This window comes from Lepidochelys kempii, chromosome 23 (genome assembly GCF_965140265.1).
Source record: "Lepidochelys kempii isolate rLepKem1 chromosome 23, rLepKem1.hap2, whole genome shotgun sequence".
NCBI classification, from domain to species: domain Eukaryota; kingdom Metazoa; phylum Chordata; order Testudines; family Cheloniidae; genus Lepidochelys; species Lepidochelys kempii.
In genome coordinates this window covers 10,512,718-10,537,996 of record NC_133278.1, presented here as the reverse complement: position 1 = coordinate 10,537,996, position 25,279 = coordinate 10,512,718, and the positions used below count along the sequence as shown (strand labels likewise).

Here is a 25,279-nt window from a genome sequence, read left to right as displayed (position 1 = left end):
TCATCTTTCCTTTCTCAGAGGCTTTAAAGGAATAGGGACTCTGATGGGGTGGATGGCTAGTGGTTTCTGCTCTCCTCTGTTGTTCCTTGGACTGAGGAATGGGTAATACAAAAGTTTCTCAGTAAACTTGACAGGGATAGTTGTGATGAGGAACATCACCCCTGCCTCATAAAATGAGATTTTTCCCTCTTCCTGATCCAGAAATACGCCAATCACTTTATATGGTATATCCTTCTTTTCAATCTCAGCATTTTTTATGCTTGAAAAAAAGTCTCCCTGGGACCTCTTCAGAGACCAATATTCCTCCTCAGGGAGTTTCTCTGCCTTCTCTTTTTTCACTCTGTCCCTCACCGACTGACTAAGGACCCCCAGCTCCCAGTCCAGTTTCTCCCCCACCTCCACCTCCCAGTACTGCCTCCCAGCCACAAACCCCTCCTTCCCCACCACGAGCAGGGCCCCAGAGGCTGCATCCAGCTCAGGAGATGCAGGTTCTTGCCAGACTCTTTTCTGATCCTCTGACACTTTGAGTTCTGGGTGTTTGCAATCCGGATCCAGAGTGATGGGAACTGGGGAGAGAAACCGGAATAGTCCCCTGGTTAGTAAGGAGTGCATCAGGGACACTCAGTGTAAGGAGAAGAGACAGGGAATAAACCAGGGGAGCAATGAATTTTAAAATGACAAATTCATATAAACATCAACATAACGGGTACTGTATGACAATACACACTCTGCAGGCAAAGTCCAGCACTGGGGCAGGGACGGGGCATGGGGAGCTTTCCCTGATCTTACACTTCAGTACTGAAGTAAGGCAGCAGAAACGCTGGCTAAGTTCCCTCGTGATTTATCTTTGCTCCAATGGAGCGATATCTGCTGGCTTGGGCCAGAAGGAAGCAATTTCTGGAGGTTAGACACAAGCTGCTCCTTTGTGAGCAGCCGTAAGGAGCAATAAGGAGCATATTGCATACACATCACTCTGACCCACCCTGCCCTGTTGTGGCTGGATGGCTGGTGGACGTGCTACTCAGATGTTCCCACGCCTTTAGTGAACATCTTCAAACCTCTACACAGGGCACCTGCCTCTCCACCTTCATCTCTTACTATTCCCTCTTTCACTCCACCAGACTCTCACCCCAACATTCCCTGTTTATTCTTCTCCCCCTCATCTTTATGCCTTTTTCCATGCTTCCTCTTTTTCCTGGTGACCCCTCTTCTCTTAGTATGCAAGGCACACATCCTCTCTTCACTGAAGTTTCTTCTTAGGTAAAACATTACTAGTATTAACCCACGACAGCAACATGCTGTTGCAGAAACACACATACACACAAAATCATTTTATAAGACATAAGTCCCATTTAGCTTTTATCCATAACATGTAGTGTGTGAATATTTTTCTCTATTGATTAGGTAACCAATAATGTAAAGTCAGGCCCTGCTGCTATAAAGCAAAGTTAGCAAAAGTGAGGCTATCAGCTAAAGTCAGTCCCTGTTACAAAGCAGATGCCTGCTTGCAGGTTCACTATCTGATACATAGAATCACAGAATATCAGGGTTGGAAGGGACCTCAGGAGGTCATCTAGTCCGACCCCCTGCTCAAAGCAGGACTGATCCCCAATTAAATCATCCCAGCCAGGGCTTTGTCAAGCCTGACCTTAAAAACTTCTAAGGAAGGAGATTCCACCAGCTCCGTAGGTAACGCATTCCAGGGCTTCACCACCCACCTAGTGAAAAAGTTTTTCCTAATATCCAACCTAAATCTCCCCCACTGCAACTTGAGACCATTACTCCTTGTTCTGTCATCTGCTACCACTGAGAATAGTCTAGATCCATCCTCTTTGGAACCACCTTTCAGGTAGTTGAAAGCAGCTATCAAATCCCCCTCATTTTTCTCTTCAGTAGATTAAACAATCCCAGTTCCCTCAGCCTCTCCTCATAACTCATGTGTTCCAGTCCCCTAATCATTTTTGTTGCCCTCCGCTGGACTCTCTCCAATTTTTCCACATCCTTCTTCTAGTGTGGGGCCCAAAACTGGACACAGTACTCCAGATGAGGCCTCACCAGTGTCGAATAGAGGGGAACGATCAGGTCCCTCGATCTGCTGGCAATGCCCCTACTTATACATCCCAAAATGCCGTTGGCCTTCTTGGCAACAAGGGCACACTGTTGACTCATATCCAGCAACATGTACTTGGCAAGGAAAAACACTGGCATTGCAAAAACACAAGCACTCCTAAACACAAAGTATTCAGGTAAACACATTCCAGATGGGAAGTACCAGAACACCCAGATACAAGGTTTCAGTGTAAATAAACTCCCCAAAGATAGTACCAGGACACACTGACCCCTCCTAAAGATAAGGTCAGGATGACAGTGTGATGGATAGAGATGTTTTGAGTGAACCAACAGGTACGAGGTAAAGGGTGGTAACTAACCATTTCAGAGGAGCGACACGTTACGTTTTTGTATCAGTGTATAAAGGAGCGGTCACAGAGGGGGTGTCTGTCTGTCTGCACTAGGGGGGAGCGGAGAGTCCTGCTGCTCACTGAACTGAGTCCATTGTAACAGGCATACATGTCTTAATATCCCCGTAGAGTCTGCCAGCTGCTATTACCATGCTTCATTGACAATAAACCTGGCCAGGAGGTTTGGGGGGGAGGGATAGCTCAGTGGTTTGAGCATTGGCTTGCTAAACCCAGGGTTGTGAGTTCAATCCTTGAGGAGGCCATTTAGGGATCTGGGGCAAAAATTGGGGATTGGTCCTGCTTTGAGCAGGGGTTGGACTAGATGACCTCCTGAGGTCCCTTCCAACCCTGATATTCTATGATTCACTACTGAACCATGTCTGTGGTCTTACTGAGCATTTCGATCGAGATTTGCTGTGTCAGCTGTCTGCGCAGAGACGGCATAGCACACAGGGAGAATGCACACATAGCCCACAACTGACAACAGGGCTATTCATATGTTTCGGGTTATGCTTGTGTTTAAACACTGTGCTGGACTGGGGTCTTCAACTGTAAACTGTTCTTGACAGGGACCAGACCTTCCCTGTGTTTCTACAGCACTGAGCTTGTAGTTAGTGCTTAACAAATAATTATTGCTGTGGAAACCAGGTAAATACAATAGAATTTAAGGTACAGATGGATTGGGAGATATAACATATGTTTATATCATCTGTAAATATGTCCAGTTAATGCACAAGGGATGATTTTCAATTCAAATGTTAATCTGTGAAAGAAAATATCTCAGAATTTGTAGATAACAAGTTTACTGTATGCACTGTGGCTTACCTGCATAGCTCTGAGCTCTTCTGAAATCTACACAGGGAAAAAGCAATTACTGCCTTGACAATCTATGGCATAGTGAAATACAATGGAGTTTAAAATATCTTCTGTCTGCTTACTGTGTGTTTATAGCACACTCATCTCCATGCTGTTTTAATCTAGTTAATACTTGAGTGATAAGTATAATTTTCATTTAAAGAATAAGTGGATAATTTAAAACAACTCAACTTACCCAGCTCTCCTGAGAGTCGATCTGAAATGAAAGGATACTCCAGTCAGTGACCCTAACTTGTTCTTTTCTGATACTGTTTTTAAAATTCTGAGAACTCTGTACAAACAATGCTCAGACAATGGGGCTCAGTCATGCAATTCTTATTTGTGCTCGTAGTTCTTTCACTACACTAACAGTCCCATTACAGTTCATGGAACTACTTACCTAAGTAAGAACTGCGCTCTTAGTTTCAGCGCTTGTTTACAGGAAGAGTGGGAATAACATGGCCACTGAGGCTGAGATTTCTGAGAGGTGGGCAACTTTTTCCTTAAGCTCCCTTGAAAATCCTAGGCACAAATGTTATCGGCAATGCTATATTACAGTCTCTGTGCTGTGACTATCAAAGACACAAAGCAGAGAGCAATATCAGTTCATTCCATTATATAAATGCTTCCCCAACATCTTTATATTCAATGGTCTGCAGTGCAGTCCCACATTAACTCAGCCATTCAAAGTGCCTCTAGCCAAAGGTGACTACCAGGGTCTGTTTTTCTGGTTCTAGCTTCATAAATCTTACATACATTATTGTACCTGTATCATACAAACAGGCACCAGAAATCAATGTTTTCAGTTCTTATCTGAAATATCATCATTTGCCAGTGCTATTGTCTAGCAGTGTTGAGTCCTGCCTCACAATTTTTGTGTGATACTGAAGTACAGTGCAGAATGTGTTAGCTTATATGATTGTTGTCTCCCTCCTAGCACTGTTGCAAAAACTAAATGAGCCAAATTTATTCCCGTTGCAGTTCCAATGACTGCCGCAGAATTAAAACAAAGATAATTTCTTTTAAAAAAAATTAAAAAACCTCACAAGCACTAATGTTGGTAATCTCAGCACTATGGTTAGTGCACATACAATCATTATATATCTGAATCTGTGTAAGTATAAAGATCGCATTACCCTTAGCACCTAGGCTATAATCCTAAGGAAGACAGAGACAGAATATTTTAATGATTTTGCAAGTGTGTGTATCACCAGTGCCTTCTGCTGGATGGAATCGGAACTATTCAACTGCATTTCACAAGCCCTATACATTTTACAGCTATTGAAGATATTTGTTTAGCTGAAGCAACAGGGGCCTGTGTTATAGAAATAGGAGAGATCTGGGTACCATCTGTGTTCTTGTCACGAAGGTCCAAGTGGCCATGATGTGTAGAATAGTAACATGTGTAGTGCTACTTGGATTGTAATCCCCTTGAGGCAAGGGCTGTCTTTTTGTTCTGTGTTTGTGCAACACCTAGCCCAATGGGGTCCTGCTCTATGACTGGGGTTCATAGGCACTACCATAATACACCTAATAAGTAATGTGCAGCACCTAACATTATGGGGTCTTAGGTTATTCCTGTGGATACTAGGTGCTACTGTAACTCAACTAACAAATAATACATGCCACCTGGAAGTGCTATGACTGGGATCCTAGATACTACTGTAAATCATGCAATACATGTTGTACAGCTCCTAGCACAGTGGAGTATGGCTAGGTGTTATGGTAATAATAATAATAATTAATAATAAAGTAATTAATTAATTTGAGCCCACAGTTTTGTTACAATGTATTAAGCAAGATAGACTCATGATCAAAGGAGAATGTTTCTCAATCCCAAAAGAGTGGGCATAATGGGCCACATGCTTTGTTTTCAAAATACAAAAAGCAGGGGTCACCCCGTGAAATTAATAGGCAGGTTAACTACAACAAAGAGGAAGTACTGTTTTCACCCAACACCCTGTAAAGGGAAGGGTAAACACCTTTAAAATCCGTCCTGGCCAGAGGAAAAATCCTTTCACCTGTAAAGGGTTAAGAAGCTAGGATAACCTCGCTGGCACCTGACCAAAATGACCAATGTGGAGACAAGATACTTTCAAAAGTTGGGAAGAGGGAGAACATCAAAGGGTCTGTGTCTGTTTGTGTGATGCTTTTGCCGGGGACAGAACAGGAATGGAGTCTTAGAATTTAGTAAGTAATCTAGCTAGATATGCATTAGATTATGATTTCTTTAAATGGCTGAGAAAATAAGTTGTGCTGAATAGAATGAATATTCCTGTCTGTGTGTCCTTTTTGTAACCTAAGGTTTTGTCTAGAGGGATTCTCTATGTTTTGAATCTAATTACCCTGTAAGGTATTTACCATCCTGATCTTACAGAGGTGGTCCTGTTCTTTTTACTGTTTCTTCTATTGAAATGTTTCTTTTCAAGAACTGAATGCTTTTTTCATTGTTCTAAGATCCAAGGGCTTGGGTCTGTGGTCACCTATGCAAATTGGTGAGGATTTTTACCAAACCTTCCCCAGGAAGTGGGGTGCAAGTGTTGGGAGGATTTTTTTGGGGAAAAGACATTTCCAAACAACATTTTCCCAGTAATCCAGATTAACATTTGGTGGTGGCAGTGGAAGTCCAAGGGTAAAGGGTAAAATAGTTTGTACCTTGGGAAAGTTTTAACCTAAGCTGGTAAAAGTAAGCTTAGGAGGTTTTCATGCAGGTCCCCACATCTGTACCCTAGAGTTCAAAGTGGGGAAGGAACCTTGACACCCTGTTAACCTGGTATGTTTTGATGGCTAATTGTAAAATGGGTTCAAAAAAGGACTAGATATATTTATGGAGGATAGGTCTATCAACAGCTATTAGCCAAGATGATCGGGGGTTCAACCTCATGCTGTAGGTGGCCCTAAATCTCTGATAGCCAGAAGCCAGGAGGGGAAGGTTTGGATGGATCTCCTCAGAATTGGTTGCTCTGTACACTCCCCCTGAAGCTCTGGTACTGGCCACTGTAGGAGACAGGATAGTGGGCTAGATGGACCTTTGCTGTGACCCAGAATGGCAGATCTTACATTCCTGAAGTAGAAGCAGAGTCTCACTGGCTGGTATTTGACCACATTTATTGAGCTTCACCTTCAAGATGCCATAGATAGACTCACCAGAACACTCATCTCTTTTACTCTAAGCCAAGTAACAAAATAGAGAAGTTTCCTTACCAATATTTTCTTGTATGTCTTGAATTGCTGCAAAATAGTAATTTAAATTAGTGCACTGAACAGCAGAGAGAGAGAGAGAGAGAGAGAGAATAAGAACTGAGAGAGCGAGCAAAGAGATAGTGATCCATGGAGAACATTGTAAAAACTATTCATAGAGAATTCTGCTATTACACATTCATGGCATGGAACCTGCTAAATTCTCACTCCATATTTAATAGCCATCTGTTTTTACGACTCAGTATGGGACCCATTTATTTCGAACAATAGAGTGCAAACACTTGAAGAGTCTTTGAGTTATCTCTCATTATTTTTATTATTTGTAGCATGCCAACAGCATGCTACGTGCTTTAAGACATTGAACTCAATGAGGCTCCTGCCACTAAGAGCAGGCAATATACACTGACAATTTCCTGTAGAGATGAAGGATGCTGTGCAAAAAGAGTGATTGACAGAGATGTTTAGCAGCTTCCTCTTAATGAGTTCCACAATTATTCTTTAAATGCTGGTATGTTTTCTTAATATTTATTTTATCTCATTATATGATGGAGCAGATCAGTTTTTGTTTGTTTGTTTCAGAACTGTGAAGAAATACATGGAAAAAGGGGAGAATTGAAAAAAATGTTTGTGAAAATTGTTTCAATTTTTTCAAGCAGCTCTACTTTCTGGAGCTTGGTTTATAGGCATTAGAAGTGAAATGTGTTTTAATAAGCGACTTGCAACTAGATGGAGTGGAGGCACTTTGGATCATTGGCCTGTGAGGTGTTTGAAGCACAGGGGACACGTGGGAAGGAGTCATGGATGAAAAATGGACATGAAAGTTGCAGTTGCAGGTAGAACAAAGAAGGTGCTGGAGGAGAGGAGAGAAACTATATTGGAGAGGTCAGACAGAAGAAGAAAGTTAGGACAACAATCTCAACTTTGTTGTAGATTGCAAGGGAAAGCCAGTGAAAGAATATGGAGAGAAGGGTGGACTTAGATGAGGGGAGAAATTAGGTGACTTGTCAAGCAGAATGTGGGTCAATGGAAAGTGGGAGGGGATGTGGTGAGGGTCTAGCAGGTTGTGAAGGTGGATGTTGCGGTGGTCAAGCTGAAAGCTGGACAAGACTTTTCGTGATGGAAATGGAGTAGAATGAGCCAATGTCATTGTGGAAGAACACAAAATATTCAAATCCTGCCCACTCCATCAACCTATGGGAAAATGGAGAGAGAGGAGAGGGAAATGATAACAAAGCTGCATTCCATAGAGAAGGTAATAGAGAAGGGAGGGAGCAGGGATTTGGAGGAAAATAAATTCATTTTTCAGTTGCTAGTGGCAAGACAGCTTGGTTGTGGCATCTGAAAGAGAGTCAGAGACGTGTGACTGAATGGAGGGAAAAGATAAGAGGTGAAGAAGATAATCTATGAGTCTTTGTTTTAGAAGAGCTAGTGGAAGATGTATGTCCAAATGATGTCCCACAGGGAGAGAGCATACGAGAGGGTCAAAGGCATAGGGACAACAGTGGAGATCTCTATCCAGTCCCTAGTATGGGAGCAATGTTTATGATGTCGGTAAGTAGGCAGCTATATATGATCACCTTTTCTAATTTTCAGCCACATTTATTAATAATTTCAGACAGTGATTGAAAATAAAATACATATAATAGTCATTCAAATAAAAAATATGCTGCTGTTCATTTTTATACAGCAGCTTTTTTCATGTATGGCAAAGCTCTGTCTGTCTACACTGAGCATTTTAATAAAATGAGACTTACCTGTTTTACCTGTCCTTTTGTCTGACTCTAAAAGAGTAAATGAATGGAAAAACAAGAACAAATGCATATTACTGGGGTAGTGATTGATTGGCTTTAATTGAGAGAGTTCCTTGATTCCAAGGGAAGAAAGGGCCATTGTGATAATCTAGCCTGACCTCCTTTATAACAGGCCAGAAAACTGCCCCAAAATAATTCCTGGGGTCCTGGGTGAAAAGCTGTGAGATGGGCTGTGACACTTTATTTCATGTTATTCCATTGTTAAACCAGCTTCAAGTCTTTGCAAAATGGATATGAAAACAATTTCTAAAATAATAAATAACCCATAAAATTAAAAAAAACAAAAAGAAAATGACTCCACACACATCCAAGAAAGAGCATTCCATTTGGAAATGAACTGCATTCAATTTTCCAAATTTAATCTTGAAAATCTAAACTCATATAAGAACTTGATTGGGCCTGTCAACCAGACAAAAATACTTGGGGATGGTGGCCTTCCTTCTATACATGCACATGAACACACGCACAATAGAAATGACAAATCATAAGAGCATTTGTATTCTCACCTAGTATGCTGAGCAGACATTCTTTTTCTGAAAGAAATTATTTTTAAATATCATTGTAAGATAGAAGGCAAATGTTGTTTAGTATATTTTATGGCATTTATGAAATATGCATTACACTTTACACCTATATCTATAATTTATTTTAAAATACAATCATTCATATTGTATGGGTCAAATTCTGCTCTCAGTTACACTGGTGCAAACCCAGTGTAAAATCATTGATTCAATCCATGAGCATACCACAATGTTTTTTACTTTATTTGAATATTTGTGTAGTTCACTACATTTTTTAGGAGTAATTGAAAATGGGCCTTGTTTGTAGTCCTTGTCAGAAAATATTTTTCATTCCCCATGGAAAATTTTGATTGTCAAAAAGTTAAAATTTTAACGTATTCAGGCAAAAAACAAAAGTTTTTATTTTAGAAACGCTCAGTGTTTGTATGAATACTGTAGGGTTTCCACAGAACATAAACACTTTCTGAAAAAAAATAGTGAAACCCTCCCCAAATTTTGACCAGGCCAACCTTTGGCCCTTGTTGAAAAATGCGGTATTCCCGTGATTTGATATGTCACTCACATACAGCCTTAGACATTAGAATATATTTCATTGACAGAGGAGTACTGCCTTGGACAAAAGTTTTATCTCGGCCAACATAATATATTTATTTTAAGTCAATCTGGACAGCTTCCAGGAACAGGAAGAGTCTATGATGAATGCCCTATCTACCTATCTATATCTATGTAACCAACTAGTATAAAACAGATCCTCATCATTCATGAATCAAAATCTATTAGTACTTTTTTGAAGTAAATTACATAATAAATTTTCATGCTTACATTGTACTTACACATGACGGTTTTCTGGTGTTATACGACAGCCTAAAGATTAGTCTTGTTTAATCTATCATATACAGTTATTCAATCGTTATAAAAACTAGGAGTACTTGTGGCACCTTAGAGACTAACAAATTTATTTGGGCATAAGCTTTCGTGGGCTAAAACCCACTTCATTGGATGAATGCAGTGGAAAATACAGTAGGAAGATATATATACACAGAGAACATGAAAAAATGGATGTTGCTATACCAACTGTAATGAGACCAATTAATTAAGGTGGGCTAGTATCAGCAGGAGAAAAAAAAACCTTTTGTAGTGATATTGGATGAAGTGGGTTTTAGCCCGTGAAAGTTTATGCCCAAATAAATGTGTTAGTCTCTAAGGTGCCACAAGTACTCCTCGTTTTTATAACGATTGAATAACTCCTCATTTTTTTTGCTGATACAGACTAACATGGCTACCACTCTGAAACCTGTCAGTAATTATATAAATTGTACTGTGAGTGATTTACTTTGTTGGTTCATTTCTTTCTTATTTTTTGTAGTGGATTAAGATTCACTTTTGAAGTTTTTTGTAGTAGTTCATATCCACTTTTGATCAATTTTACTTTGATTGTTTGGGTGACATACAGAAGCTGATGTTCGTTTTGATTTGATAGGAGATTAGCACCTGAGTTTAGAGTTCAGTGAGACTACTTGTGTGTTTAAAATTGAGTAAATGCTTAAGTATTATGTTGGATTTCAGCCTAGGCTTGTTTCACTTAAATGTATCAGTGATCTAATTAATGTTCCTGTAGTTTGAAGTTTCTTTTGAGAGTACCTGGGGGACTGAAATAGGGAAGCTCATGAGAATGGGAAACGACTTTACTGTAATTTCTTCTTTTCTTTTCTTTCCTTTCTTTCCCCCCGCCCCCAATATGAAATTTTATTTTAAATTTTCTTACCTTCTGAAAGATAGGGCATCAGCAGGTCTAGGTTTAGTCATAATTACCCACACTTACTGGCTTTCTAATTATTATGTGTGCTACTTTCCCTATGGAGAGAACTTGGCATGCTTGATAGCAAAGCTCACTCATAGCAAAATTCCCAGGGGTGCAGAGTAAATATCTTAATTCCTATTTAAGACCTCAGACTAAGATTTAAGAGAGACGTAACTCGTGCACAAGATTAGTGTTGGCTCTATCAGGCTATGGCTACACTAGATAGCTTACAGAGGTGCAGCTGGATCGGTGCAGCTGTGCCACTGTAAGTTCTCTAGTGTAGCCATTCTAAGATGACAGGAGAGAGAGCTCTCCAGTTGATTTAATTCATCCTCATACAACAAGTGGCTGTAACTTTGTCAGCAGGAGAAGTTCTCCCACTGGCATAGTGCTGTCCACACTGGCACTTAAGTCGGTGTAACTTACGTTACTGGGGGGGGTGCTTATTCAAACCCCTGAGTGACATAACTTGTTGATTTAGTTAGGGTTGGTCCTGCTTTGAGCAGGGGGTTGGACTTGTTGATTTAGTTGGGGTTGGTCCTGCTTTGAGCAGGGGGTTGGACTAGATGACCTCCTGAGGTCTCTTCCAACCCTAATCTTCTATGATTCAATGATTCTGTGATAACTTACTGATGTAAACTGTAGTGTGTACATAGGCTAAATCTCACTTAAGCCTTATTTTGAGGGCGTAAGTGGGTCTTTAGTGGTGAATAGCCCTGGTGTAATCCCTTAGTGACAGATAGATTCAGAGATTCTTATATTAACAAAGGTCCCAGTCCTCAGTGATTTCTTTACCTAGGTAAGGACTGATACCTCTGTGGTTAATGTCTTGGGAAATTTCAGCATGCTATGTAATACTGTTTTCATGAATCTGACTCATGGAAATACTCCTAACACATTATGTTATATCACATCAAAATATATTTACCTTCTTCCATTGTTTTCTTCTGATTTACTGTAAATACATGGAATCACATTGCAATGTTAATTACTCTTATAAGTTTTCCAAAGTCTTATTTCAACCAAAAAACAGCTTTAAAATACTGGACTAGATTCTCTCCATGTAGAAAAATCCTGCTTTAGGAGACAGAAAAAGGATTTGCAAAAAGAAAAGGCTACAGCTCACTTCATTGGATGCATTCCCTTAGAGACTACGAAAGCTTATGCTCAAATAAATTGGTTAGTCGCTAACGTGCCACAAGTACTCCTTTTCTTTTTGTGAATACAGACTAACACGGCTGCTACTCTGAAACCTGCCCACAGAAAGCAGAGGATGGCCCATCATCTGTGAAAATGTCAGGATGCTTGTAGAAGCCCCTTGCCTCAGCATATCTACCCAACCCACATCACCTGACCTGGCAGGACAGCTTCTGAGTGAGCCAGACAAAACCGCCAGTGAACAGGATCAGATACCAACTGGTACAATGATTGGGGGTAGGAAAAGAGGGGCATCAGATTGAAGTTTTGGAAGAGCTGAAAAATAAAGGAAGGAGTCCAAAACAATTAAGTATAGGTGAAGTGAAATAAATGGGACCGATCATGAGTCCTACAATCTGCTGAAGAAGACTAAAGTGAAACTTTAATTGAGGAAGAAGAATTTTTTACCAGAGAAATATTATGGGATGCTGAAATTTCTAGGCGACCCCATGAACACCCACAAGGGAAATGAGTGATCAGAGGAGCTAGATTCTCACCCAGCTTGTTAAAAAAGTCCAGGTCTTGCCCTAGTCCTGAATGAATCTTGTGGACCAAGAGAAAATCCACTATAGCCAAACATAATTCCCAGAGAGATAACCAGCAGGAGGCAATCACTCCTGTTTCCAGTGCCTATGTTATAAAAGGCCTCGAACTTTATACTTTACCCAGTCTATATTGGAGGATATAAGTGATTTCTTCATGTACATAAGCCAGCCCTTTCTACAACTGTTAATGATTCTGGAACGATGTCAAGGGATGCCCATATAGGAATGAATGGCACAAGGTTAGCCTGAATGTGATCTATTTTAATGACAAGATCTGTTTATAACAGAAGGAAACAAACTTTCCTGATGAGCTACCAATGGCAATAGTTGCTGTTGCTCAATGCCTGAATATAGACCCTGTCTCCTATGAAATCATTGAAAAAACACACAGCTGTTGACCACAATTAAGATAGAATAAACCCACCCATCTCCTGTAATTTATAAACAGCTTCTCAGGTCAGAACAGAAATGTAGGGGTTGAAAGGGACCTTGAGAAATCATCCAGTCCCACCCTCTGTGCTGAGGCAGGACTAAGTAAACCTAGATTATCTCTGACAAGCGTTTGTTGAACCTGTTCTAAAAACTCTCCAGTGATGGGGATTCCACAGGCTCCCTGGGACTGTGTCAAAATCAAGATATAAAATATGTTAATATTAATTTTGTATTCACCTGGCTAATTACTTACCTGAATGAGATGTTGTGTCATTATTATCTGAAAAAAATGAAAATGTCTTTTGAAAATGAGACATTTTTCATAGCATCCTACAATAGTTTTGATGGAAACAATCACTGGCATGAATGCTAAATCTGTAATCCCTAACCATCCATTGGTTGTCTATTCAGGCCTTGAATATATTTATAAGTGAGGAATTTAAAAATTGTCTTGTCAGAACAAGGTACTTATCTGGTAAGGAATTATAATTTACAGACCCTTATATTTCATTTTCTCAATCTGCCCCTAGAAAACTCATTTCAGTTTTTGTTTGGTTTTAGTATAAATTCCATATAATCTATTTAAACATTTTCACATATTTATTGAAAAAAAAACATACAAAGAAATACTTACTTTTCAGTTTATACCCTACAGCAGCAATAAGGGCTATGCTAAGAAATAAAATGACCAGGAAAGCAGCCATCCAAGGGGAGGTGGCTGGGAAGAAAACATCTGAAAAAATATGTGAAAATGTCAGTTACATTCCAATAATTCTTAAGAAACATCATGAAAATTATAAGGCTAATTAAATGGAGTCTGTCTGCAGACCTGGTGAAATCAGATTGCACTTGAATTTAAAGACTTCTGTTTCTTTCTGGCAGAACAAAGTCTAGATGAATTTAGATCAAAAGATTCTACACATCTTCAAAGATATCATGGAGAACAGAGCTATGGGCTCCTCCAATGTGTTCTGGAAAAGCACACACCTGCAGCCACACCCAGCTCACCTTACCCATGCAGGTAGAAACACCTCAGACACTGGCATGTGTCTCACATGAGTAAGTTTCGCAGGATTTACCTCAAATACCCTTTCAACACTTGTAGTAATGCAGAAATTGTATGCATATTTAAGAAAAGGTTTTAATCTGCACATATATAAATTATAACTCATCAGTCCATGAAATGGTGAAAGTCATACCCAAGCTACCTCATGGGCACAACCCCTGCTGCTTACTGGGGGAAATGCAAGATGCATCTCTTTGCCAGAGCACTCCCACCAGAAATAGTATAAAATAAAAAGAAAGGAAGAAAGATTCTCTACTGAGGAAGGGAGGTAGAGAACCTAAAAGTAGTATCTTTGGTGGAGTTTCTCAGTTTAATGATATAAACCATTTTTCTGCATGCACTAACATTAATTAACCCTGTTAACAGCCATGTGCAGTAAGTGGGATAAATACCATTACCTCCCTATTGAGATGGGGAAAGTAAGAGAAGTTAAGCAACTTCTCTGAGGCCATAAAGCAAGTCAGTGGCAAGGTTTGAATGCAATACAGAATCTCTGTATTCAACAGATATAAACAGGACAACTCACCTGGGTGAGTACTTCAAAGGTACTTCAAAGGTGAGTAAGGGCGATGGAATCTGCCCAATAACCATTAAATAATAGTGAAAACTTAAAGTAACGTTAATGTTGAAAAATTAAGCACACAAGAATCAGGAGAGGCCAAAATGAAGGTCATACACACCACCTTAACTTTATCCTCTTTTTCAATGATGCACCAGTACGTTGAATGAAAGTTTTCCGTATCTTTTAGTAATACTGAAAATGCCATGCAACTTTGTTACATATTCATGTGCAATAAAATCTATTAGAACATTGTATCATTATGTAGAAAGAAAACACTTAATAATGTACTTGTGCAAATTATGATTTTTAAACTTTTTAACTCAGCCTAATCAAAATGTTTTTTTTTCTGGAAACTGACAGGCAAGTATTTAAAAGAAGATAAATCCTAGCTCTTACAGTGGGCATTTCAACAGTAGATCTCAAAACAATTTACTAAGGAGGTCAGTATTATTATCCACAGTTTTGGGCAAACTGAGGCACAGTGTCACTCATCAGGTCAGCAGCATATACAGGAAGAGCACTCAGGCCTCCTAAATCCTAACCCAGTGCTCCATCTGCTTGACCAGACAAACTCTGGGCATCTATTTCTTACAACAAAGGGGGAGATAAAAATGGGACCCATCTCATTAACCAAGCAGCCTCGTTATTGATCCTTACAGTCATTGATCTCAAAGTGCACTCACCTGAAATTAGGACTCTGGACTCGCTTGCTGTCTTTAATATATTGTTGATTATTTTGCAGGAAACTTCATTGTCCGAGCCTGGTTCTATGTTAATGGCACTTTCAATATTGTAGATTCCAGTAGGTGTCTTTGTGTTGATGGTGGTCGGCTTTTCTGTTCGTTTTTGTCCTTTACTGTCTAACCAGAGCACCTGGGGCTCAGGGAACCATCCCTCTGACCTGCAGGTGAGGCCGATCCCCTGGTCTGTATAGTCCTCCAGGAAAATGGAAGACTCACCACCTCTAGCTACAAAGAAAGAACAAAAGTTGTTATTACCTTCTCCTCCCCAAACAGTGCAGAGTTTGGGGGATTTCACACTGCCTTGTACACATGCTGCCTGAGAATTCTGACAGAATTTGTGACTCCTTTCATATGAAATTACAGGGCAAGAACTCTTCCCATGTTAAGTTAAAATAGTGACATTGTATCTTAAGAAACCTATACATTGGAGCTGTTTCTCTTTGCCCATAGCAAATCAGAATCTGTCAAAAAGCCTCTATGGACATACTCCTATTAATTCAGATATCTTGGTGTGCAGATGTAGTGAAAACTCAGTTCAAATGGTAAGCTGTCACTTTAAATTTCAGGGTTTTTTCTGGTCCCTTTTGCTGCGCTCTGTAGAGAAGTGTGAATCTGGGTTTAGCAGCAGTCAGTCTGCAAAGAGGAAGCCTAGAGCAATGTGGGGCGAATTGGGCCTCTCTGGTATAAGGAGCCTGCTTTGTGTCTCTCTCTGTTTTTTGGTTATTTTGTGTTAGGGTTTTCGATTCTAAGAAATTAGGTAATGTTATATTGCAACCTCCCTGAAAGAGCATTTTATGGCTTTTGTCTAACTTCTGTGTTTGTATGCCATGAACACAATATTTGGGAGTTAAGTGGACTGCACCATGTATGACCTAGATGTGTCAGGTAACATTTTACATAGGGGCTTAGTGCTGTAGGGAAATCTTCTAACATAAACACCTGCCCTCCCTATATAAAACTCATCCTCCATAGAATTTAATTGAGTTCAACAGAATTACATTAAGTCCTGTGAAGGGATACCCTCTTACCCTGGTATGAGGGAAACTAAAGAGCTCCTCTTGGCCTGTTCCATGCTGACAAGAAATACCTGCAAGGTTTGCTCAGCCTGGACTTGGTGTGGTAACTCACATGACTGGAGCACTGTCGTCATGGATGGGTATAAACTGTTCAAGGACAGGCAGGGGAGAAGAAGTGGAGGAGTTGCATTGTATATAAGGGAGCAGTATGATTGCTCAGAGCTACAATATGAAACTGGAGAAAAGCCCGATGACAGTTGTGACAAAGTTCCTCCTCTACCTTGGTGGGTCCTGCGCTTATTGGTGGATTTGCTCACCTCAGAAGTAGGGCAAGTAGAAGTCGGTGGAAACCTGGGCAGCAGTGACCATGAGATGGTCTAGTTCAGAACCCGACAATAGGAAAAAAGGAGAGCAGCAGAACACGGACCTTGGACTTCAGAAAAGCAAACTTTGACTCCCTCAGGGATCTGATGAAGGGTCCTCTGGCAGGCTAATATGGGAAAAGGAGTCCAGAAGAGCTGACTGTATTTCAAAGAAGCCTTCCTGAGGGTGCAGGATCAAACCATCCTGATGTGCAGAAAGAATAACAAATATGTCAGGTGACTAACTTGGCTTAACAGAGAAATCTTCAGTGAGCTTAAACACAAAAAGGAAGCTTACAAGAAGTGGAAACTTGGACAGATGACTAGGGAGGAGTATAAAAAATATTGCTCGAGGGTGTAATCAGGAAGGCCAAAGTACAATTGGAGTTGCAGCTACCAAGGGATGTGAAGGGTAACTAGAAGGGTTACTACCAGTATGTTAGCAAGAAGAAGAAGGTCAGGGAAAGTGTGGGAGCCTTAATGAATGGGGGAGGCAACCTAGTGACAGAGGATGTGGAAAAAGCTGAAGTATTTAATGCTTGTTTTGCCTCAGTCTTCACAGGTCAGCTCCCAGACTACTGCACTGAGCAGCACAGTATGAGGAGGAAGTGAGCAGCCCTCAGTGGTGAAAGAACAAGTTAAGGACTATTTAGAAAAGCTGGACATGCACAACCCCATGAGACCAGATCTAATGTATCTGAGGGAGTTGGTGGGACCTGTCATACCTGACCAACCTGATTGCCTTCTATGGTGAGATAACTGGCTCTGGGGATATGGGAAAAGTGGTGGACTTGACTTTATCAAAGCTTTTGGTATGATCTCCCATAGTATGGACTGGATGAATGGACTATAAGGTGGATAGAAAGCTGGTTAGATAGTTGGACTCAACGGGTAGTGATCAATGGCTTGATGTCTAGTTGGCAGCCGGTATCAAGTGGAGTGCCCCAGGGGTCTGTCCTGGGGCCAGTTTTGTTCAAAATCTTTATTAATGATCTGGATGATGAGATGGATTGCACCCTCAGCAAGTTTGTGGATGACACTAAGCTTCAGGGAGAAGTACATAGATATGCTGGAGGGTAGGGATAGGGTCCAGAGTGACCTAGACAAATGGCAGGATTGGTCCAAAAGAAATCTGATGAGGTTCAACAAGGACAAGTGCAGAGTCCTGCACTTAGGATGGAAGAATCCCATGCACTGCTACAGGCTGGGGACCAACTGGCTAAGCAGCAGTTCTGCAGAAAAGGACCTGGGAATTACAGTGGACAAGAAGCTGGATATGAGTCAACAGTGTGCCCTTATTGCCAAGAAGGCTAACAGCATATTGGGCTGCATTAGTAGGAGCATTGCCAGCAGATCGAGGGAAGTGATTATTCCCCTCTATTTGGCACTGGTGAGGTCACATCTGCAGTATTCAGAGTAGCAGCCGTGTTAGTCTGTATTCGCAAAAAGAAAAGGAGTACTTGTGGCACCTTAGAGACTAACCAATTTATTTGAGCATAAGCTTTCGTGCATCCGATGAAGTGAGCTGTAGCTCATGAAAGCTTATGCTCAAATAAATTGGTTAGTCTCTAAGGTGCCACAAGTATTCCTTTTCTGTCTGGAGTATTGCATCCCGTTTGGGGCCCCCCACTTCAGAAAGGATGTGGATGAATTGGAGAGAGTCCAGCAAAGGCCAACGAAAATGATTAGGGGGCTCAGGCACATGACTTATGAGGAGAAGCTGAGGGAACTGGGCTTATTTAGTCTGCAGAAGAGAAGAGTGAGGGAGGAGTTGATAGCAGCCTTCAACTACCTGAAGGTGGGTTCCAAAGAGGATGGAGCTTGGCTATTCTCAGTGGTGGCAGATGACAGAACAAGGAGCAATGGTCTCAAATTGCAGTTGGGGAGGTCTAGGTTGGATATTAGGAAAAACTATTTCACTAGCAGGTTGGTGAAGCAGTGGAATGGGTTACCTCAGGAGGTGGTGGAATCTCCATCTTTAGAGGTTTTTAAGGCCCGGCTTGACAAAGCCCTGGCTCAGATGATTTAGTTGGGGTTGGTCCTGCTTTGAGCAGGAGGTTGGACTAGATGACCTCCTGATGTCTCTTCCAACCCTAATGTTCTATGGAGGGGAAGGAGCTTAAAAGTGCAAGCTTACCACAGGAAGGGGCAGTGAACAGGAAGAAGGTTGCTCCAGCCAGGGACTACTGGCAGCAGAGGGAATCCAGCCAAGGAGGATACAGCTACAGGACACACTGCCCCAAAACCACCCTGATCGAGGGCAAATCAATACACCCCAGGAAGAGGGGTGGAAAGTAAACCACATAAAGGGGCAACAGTCTCTGTGAGACTGAGCCCTTAGAGATGATCCTCTTAGGGGCTGCCTGAGAGACTGGTCCTTGTTCCAGCCAAATCTTCCCCCTTTTGTAAAGGGGAGGGAGGAACAAGGGATCAAACCCTGGCCTGCGAGCAGTAGCTGACAGATTCCCCTGAACACTGTTCTCTAGGTGAGAAGAAGGGGTAAAGGAAGGACATTGGACCTGGAACCCCTGAAGCTCCCTCCCCCATGTCCCTTCACTCTTTGTTTGCCCACCTGGATAGATACTATATTACCTTAGACTGAAGACAGAGAGCCATTCCACTCACCTGTCACATCCAATTCAACCACGACCTCATCGTACCAGGCCTCCAAAGAGACGCTGCAGGTGTATTTCCCTTTGTCGGAGACAACGACATCCTTCAGGTTTAGAGACACGTTTCCTGCTTGAAATTCAGTTTGGAAGAACTGCGTTCTGCTCCGGTATCTCTCATCCTGTGTCTCCTCTTTTGTTACTCCATCATAGGAGCTCACATCTACTTTTGCCGAGTGTCTAGAAAGTATCCACTGGACAGTAATTGTTTTAGGATTATTCTGACCTGTAAGCTGGCAAGGCAGGACAACCGCTTCTCCAATGATAGCAATGACAGGATTCTGAGGAGGGATGATTTTAAACTGACCTGTGTGTGGACGGAAACAGAGGTTGTATCCATTGCAGATGCCCTCGTTTGTAGATTCTATAGGAAACTATGTGAGGCCAGAGTGTGGATCTGCCTCAAGCCCTGTGGATGAAGCTGTGTGTAGCTGTGTTGCCCTCGGAACATCACAGAGAGGAAGCACAATTCCACACTTGCTTCCTGGTTGGTCTGGAGCAGAGGGGGTAGCCACTTGCCGATATGTTATACTAGCAGCAAATTAAAATACCTGTGCTGATTCAGCTGTGCTGATGGATGTATAGGGGGAGGAGCTAAGGCCCCGTCACTCCTGATCCAGCTGCTCTGGGAGTTGGCTACAGGAGCATAGCTCCTGCTTATGCCATTATGCCAGGTCCCAAGGTCTGGGTGGCCTGCACAGAGGTATAAGTGGGTTGTCACTTCCCCTTACTCTCCTGCAGAGGCACACAACCGATTTCAGAATCTGGCCCAGGATGATCAGTTTCCACTTCCACTTAGGAGACAGATATGAAATTTAAATCAGAAGGTGCAAAAATGGCTCCAGTTAATTTCCCACCGTTTGAGGAAGGGCCTGCTCTTCACATATCACACTGAATGCAATAGAGATTCCCCCACCCTCCCAAAGGGGGCAAAGGGACTTTGATCTCTCATTTAACAGTATTGAACAGGGACAGAAATTCACAGGCTACCAATGTTTTTCCCACCATATATTATCTGGTAAATGGAATTACTGTTTACAGTGATCACTGCAGGCAGAGAGGAAAAGCTTGCTTGATTTCATAAAAGCTTCTACAGCTCTTGATGTTTCACAGAGCTGGGAAAATAACAAATTTTCTGGTTTAGTAGCAATTTGGAAAAATTGAAGAAAGAATTTGATTTGGGTCAAAGTGAATCTAAAGTTGTTTGAATTTTTGGTGACTCAGTAAAGTCACTTTGGGCTTTGTTCCAGAGAGGTCATTCAAACCTGGATCCTTCATATCCCCGGGGAGAGCCCTAACCAGGAGGATAAATGTTGTAAGAAGAAAGGAGCTATGTTATAAGAAGAAAAGGGCTACGGCAGTACCACCACCACATTCTCCTGCTGTTTTGTCGATCACCAAAACTATTAGTCAAATTGGTAAATAGTTTTGGGTCAAGTGAAACTGCAATTTTCATTGAATAAACTATTTGGCTGAAATATTTCAGCCCACTCTAGCTGCACTTTTATACAGGAAAAAATGGAACTGGTAATGAATAGCCAAAGCAACAAAGCCTCCTACATGGGAAAAAACACCAGCTGGGATGGAAATTGCACAACAATGCATGGGCACACTTATGCACATACATAGATCCATAAATTCTGAGGCCAGAAGGGACCATTGTGGTCATCCAGCCTGACCTGTATCACACAGACCAAAGAAGTTCCCTAAAATAATTCCTAGATCAGATCTTTTAGAAAAAACCTCCAATCTTAATTTAGAAATTATCAGTGATAGAGAATTCACCATGGCCCTTGGAAAATTGATTAGTTACTCTCACCATTAAACATTTATATCTGAACAGTCTGAAATACTATCACGCATTTGGTATTTTAGTCACAGATGCCATATTCTGCAGTCCTTTTTCACAATGACTAACCCTGTGACTTGTAGCACTGACTTCAAGTGGGGCTATCACTGGAAATAGGTACTACCTAACATCAGTAAGTATCTCACTTTGCATATCGAAAGGTGTGCCCACTGGATTTTGTCCTTATATGTTTTGCATGGCTCTTCTATAACTGGGGGCTTCAATGATGTGGGCCCATATGATCTGCTCTGTGAATTTTAGTGATCATGTAAGGAACCTGAAGAACAGTCCTGGAAATTTATATGAGAACCCCTATATTAACTCTATGTGAGGGATTGAGTATGACTTAAGTGGTGCAGAGAAGTGAATTGCTCTCCCAAAGGGAATACATTTGTCTGTATGGATAAGCTGTATTAGAATAGTACATAATGTGATTGTTTGGCTTTCTTTTGAGTCAGGTCTCCGCATGTCTGCGGACTACGTGGCTCTGGGAAGAAAGATAAAGGAGTTTGAGGCGCAAGTGGTGTTCTCATCCATCCTCCCCGTGGAAGGAAAAGGCCTGGGTAGAGACCGTCAAATCGTGGAAGTCAATGAATGGCTACGCAGTGGTGTCGGAGAGAAGGCTTTGGATTCTTTGACCATGGAATGGTGTTCCAAGAAGGAGTGCTAGGCAGAGATGGGCTCCTCCTAACGAAGAGAGGGAAGAGCATCTTCGCAAGCAGGCTGGCTAACCTAGTGAGGAGGGCTTTAAACCCTGAGCCCACTGGGGGAAGGAGACCAAAGCCCTGAGGTAAGTGGGGAAGTGGGATACCAGGAGGAAGCACAAGCAGGATTGCGTGAGAGGGGAGGGCTCCTGCCTCATACTGAGAAAGAGGGGCAATCAGCAGGTTACCTCAAGTGCCTATACACAAATGCACGCAGCGTGGGAAACAAGCAGGGAGAACTGGAAGTCCTGGCAAAGTCAAGGCATTATGATGTGATTGGAATAACAGAGACTTGGTGGGATAACTCACATGACTGGAGTACTGTCATGGATGGATATAAACTGTTCAGGAAGGACAAAAAAGGTGGGTGAGTTGCACTATATGCAAGAGATCAGTATGACTGCTCAGAGCTCAAGTATGAAACTGCAGAAAAACCTGAGAGTCTATGGATTAAGTTTAGAAGTGTGAGCAACAAGGGTGATGTTTTGGTGGGAGTCCACTATAGACCACCAGACCAGGGGGATGAGGTGGACAAGGCTTTATTCCGGCAACTCGCAGAAGTTACTAGATCGCAGGCCCTGGTTCTCATGGGAGACTTCAATCACCCTGATATCTGCTGTGAGAGCAACACAGCGGTGCACAGACAATCCAGGAAGTTTTTGGAAAATGTAGGGGACAATTTCCTGGTGCAAGTGCGGAGGAACCAACTAGGGGCAGAGCTCTTCTTGAATTGCTGCTTACAAACCGGGAAGAATTAGTAGGGGAAGCAAAAGTGATTGGGAACCTGGGAGGCAGTGACCATGAAATGGTCGAATTCAGGATCCTAACACAAGGAAGAAAGGAGAGCAGCAGAATACAGACCCTGAACTTCAGAAAAGCAGACTTTGACTCCCTCAGGGAACTGATGGGCAAGATCCCCTGGGAAAATAACATGAGGGAGAAAGGAGTCCAGGAGAGCTGGCTGTATTTTAAAGAATCCTTATTGAGGTTACAGGGACAAACCATCCCGATATGTAGAAAGAATAGTAAATATGGCAGGCGACCAGCTTGGCTCAACAGTGAAGTCTTTGCTGCTCTTAAATACAAAAAAGAAGCTTACAAGAAGTGGAAGATTGGACAAATGACCAGGGATGAGTATAAAAATATTGCTCGGGCTTGCAGGAGTGAAATCAGGAAGGCCAAATAACACCTGGAGTTGCAGCTAGCAAGAGATGTTAAGAATAACAAGAAGGGTTTCTTCAGGTATGTTAGCAACAAGAAGAAAGTCAAGGAAAGTGTGGGCCCCTTACTGAATGAGGGAGGCAACCTAGTGACAGAGGATGTGGAAAAAGCTAATACACTCAATGTTTTTTTTGCCTCTGTCTTCACGAACAAGGTCAGCTCCCAGACAACTGCACTAGGCAGCACAGCATGGGGAGGAGGTGACCAGCCCTCTGTGGAGAAAGAAGTCTTTCGGGACTATTTAGAAAAGCTGGACGTGCACAAGTGCATGGGGCCGGATGCGTTGCATCCGAGAGTGCAAAAGGAGTTGGCGGATGTGATTGCAGAGCCATTGGACATTATCTTTGAAAACTCATGGCGATCGGGGGAAGTCCCCGACGACTGGAAAAAGGCTAATGTAGTGCCCATCTTTAAAAAAGGGAAGAAAGAGGATCCTGGGAACTACAGGCCAGTCAGCCTCACCTCAGTCCCTGGAAAAACTGTGGAGCAGGTCCTCAAGGAATCAATTCTGAAGCACTTAGAGGAGAGCAAAGTGATCAGGAAGAGTCAGCATGGATTCACCAAGGGAAGGTCATGCCTGACTAATCTAATTGCCTTCTATGACGAGATAACTGGCTCTGTGGATGAAGGGAAAGCAGTGGACGTGTTGTTCCTTGACTTTAGCAAAGCTTTTGACACCGTCTCCCACAGTATTATTGCCAACAAGTTAAAGAAGCATGGGCTGGATGAATGGACTATAAGGTGGATAGAAAGCTGGCTAGATTGTCGGGCTGAATGGATAGTGATCAATGGCTCCATGTCTAGTTGGCAGCCGGTATCAAGTGGAGTGCCCCAGGGGTTGGTCCTGGGCTCGGTTTTGTTCAATATCTTCATAAATGATCTGGAGGATGGTGTGGATTGCACCCTCAGCAAGTTTGCAGATGACACTAAACTGGGAGGAGAGGTAGATACACTGGAGGGTAGGGATAGGATACAGAGGGACCTAGACAAATTGGAGGATTGGGCCAAAAGAAATCTGATGAAGTTCAACAAGGACAAGTGCAGAGTCCTGCACTTAGGACGGAAGAATCCAATGCACCGCTATAGACTAGGGACCGAATGGCTAGGCAGCAGTTCTGCAGAAAAGGACCTAGGGGTTACAGTGGACGATAAGTTGGATATGAGTAAACAGTGTGCCCTTGTTGCCAAGAAGGCCAATGGCATTTTGGGATGTATAAGTAGGGGCATTGCCAGCAGATCGAGGGACGTGATCGTTCCCCTCTATTCGACACTGGTGAGGCCTCATCTGGAGTACTGTGTCCAGTTTTGGACCCCACACTACAAGAAGAATGTGGAAAAATTGGAAAGAGTCCAGCGGAGGGCAAGAAAAATTATTAGGGGACTGGAACACATGACTTATGAGTATAGGCTGAGGGAACTGGGGATGTTTAGTCTTCAGAAGAGAAGAATGAGGGGGGATTTGATATCTGCTTTCAACTACCTGAAAGGGGGTTCCAAAGAGGATGGATCTAGACTCTTCTCAGTGGTAGCAGATGATAGAAGAAGGAGTAATGGTTTCAAGTTGCAGTGGGGGAGATTTAGGTTGGATATTAGGAAAAACTTTTTCACGACGAGGGTGGTGAAACTCTGGAATGTGTTACCTAGGGAGGAGGTGGAATCTCCTTCCCTAGAAGTTTTTAAGGTCAGGCTTGACAAAGCCCTGGCTGGGATGCTTTAGTTGGGTATCGGTCCTGCTTTGAGCAGGGGGTTGGACTAGATGACCTCCTGAGGTCCCTTCCAACCCTGATATTCTATGATTCTACGTGAGGGTGAACAGGACAGAGGGGACTGGTTTTATGGGAATGTACCTGAAAAATAAAAATATTAGACAGGTTTTTTTTAATGAAACCTTATACATTTTAAAGTAAAGGATGACACATGAATACATCATTTTTGGAATCTATGGTTTTCCATAGTAATGGAAATGATTAATTGTTTCTTTGCATATGTTTAACACAGAACTCTATTTACCTGTAATCACATGTGGCATCTGTAGAAAAGACAGTATGTGAACAGCTGTCACCCAGTGAAATATGGACCCCATCGCTGTGCAGGCTTTCAAGACATCAATAGGACAGTGATGAAACATCCAAGGGAAATCCTTATGAGTCTTCCAGTCTCTTCAGATGCAGAACACAAAATGACAGCAGTGAGGGTAGAAATATCTCAATATTGTAGGAAAAATGAAAAGAAACTTATAGACAAGGGACCTGATCCTGCTATTAA

The 25,279-nt window shown here is 42.0% G+C and overlaps 1 protein-coding gene across 1 annotated transcript; it reads right to left on the bottom strand.

Annotated features, from left to right (window-relative positions):
- On the bottom strand, positions 1-25,142 carry LOC140901953 (butyrophilin subfamily 3 member A1-like). The gene is made up of 12 exons (XM_073321453.1): positions 25,025-25,142; positions 19,197-19,547; positions 15,134-15,418; positions 13,457-13,555; positions 13,076-13,102; positions 11,577-11,603; positions 8,833-8,859; positions 8,270-8,296; positions 6,519-6,545; positions 3,511-3,531; positions 3,285-3,311; positions 1-566 (listed from the first exon to the last, which is right to left on the bottom strand). The coding sequence occupies exons 1-12, from the start codon at positions 25,140-25,142 to the stop codon at positions 1-3; spliced, it is 1,602 nt and encodes a 533-aa protein (XP_073177554.1).
- Positions 25,143-25,279: the final 137 nt, after the last annotated feature.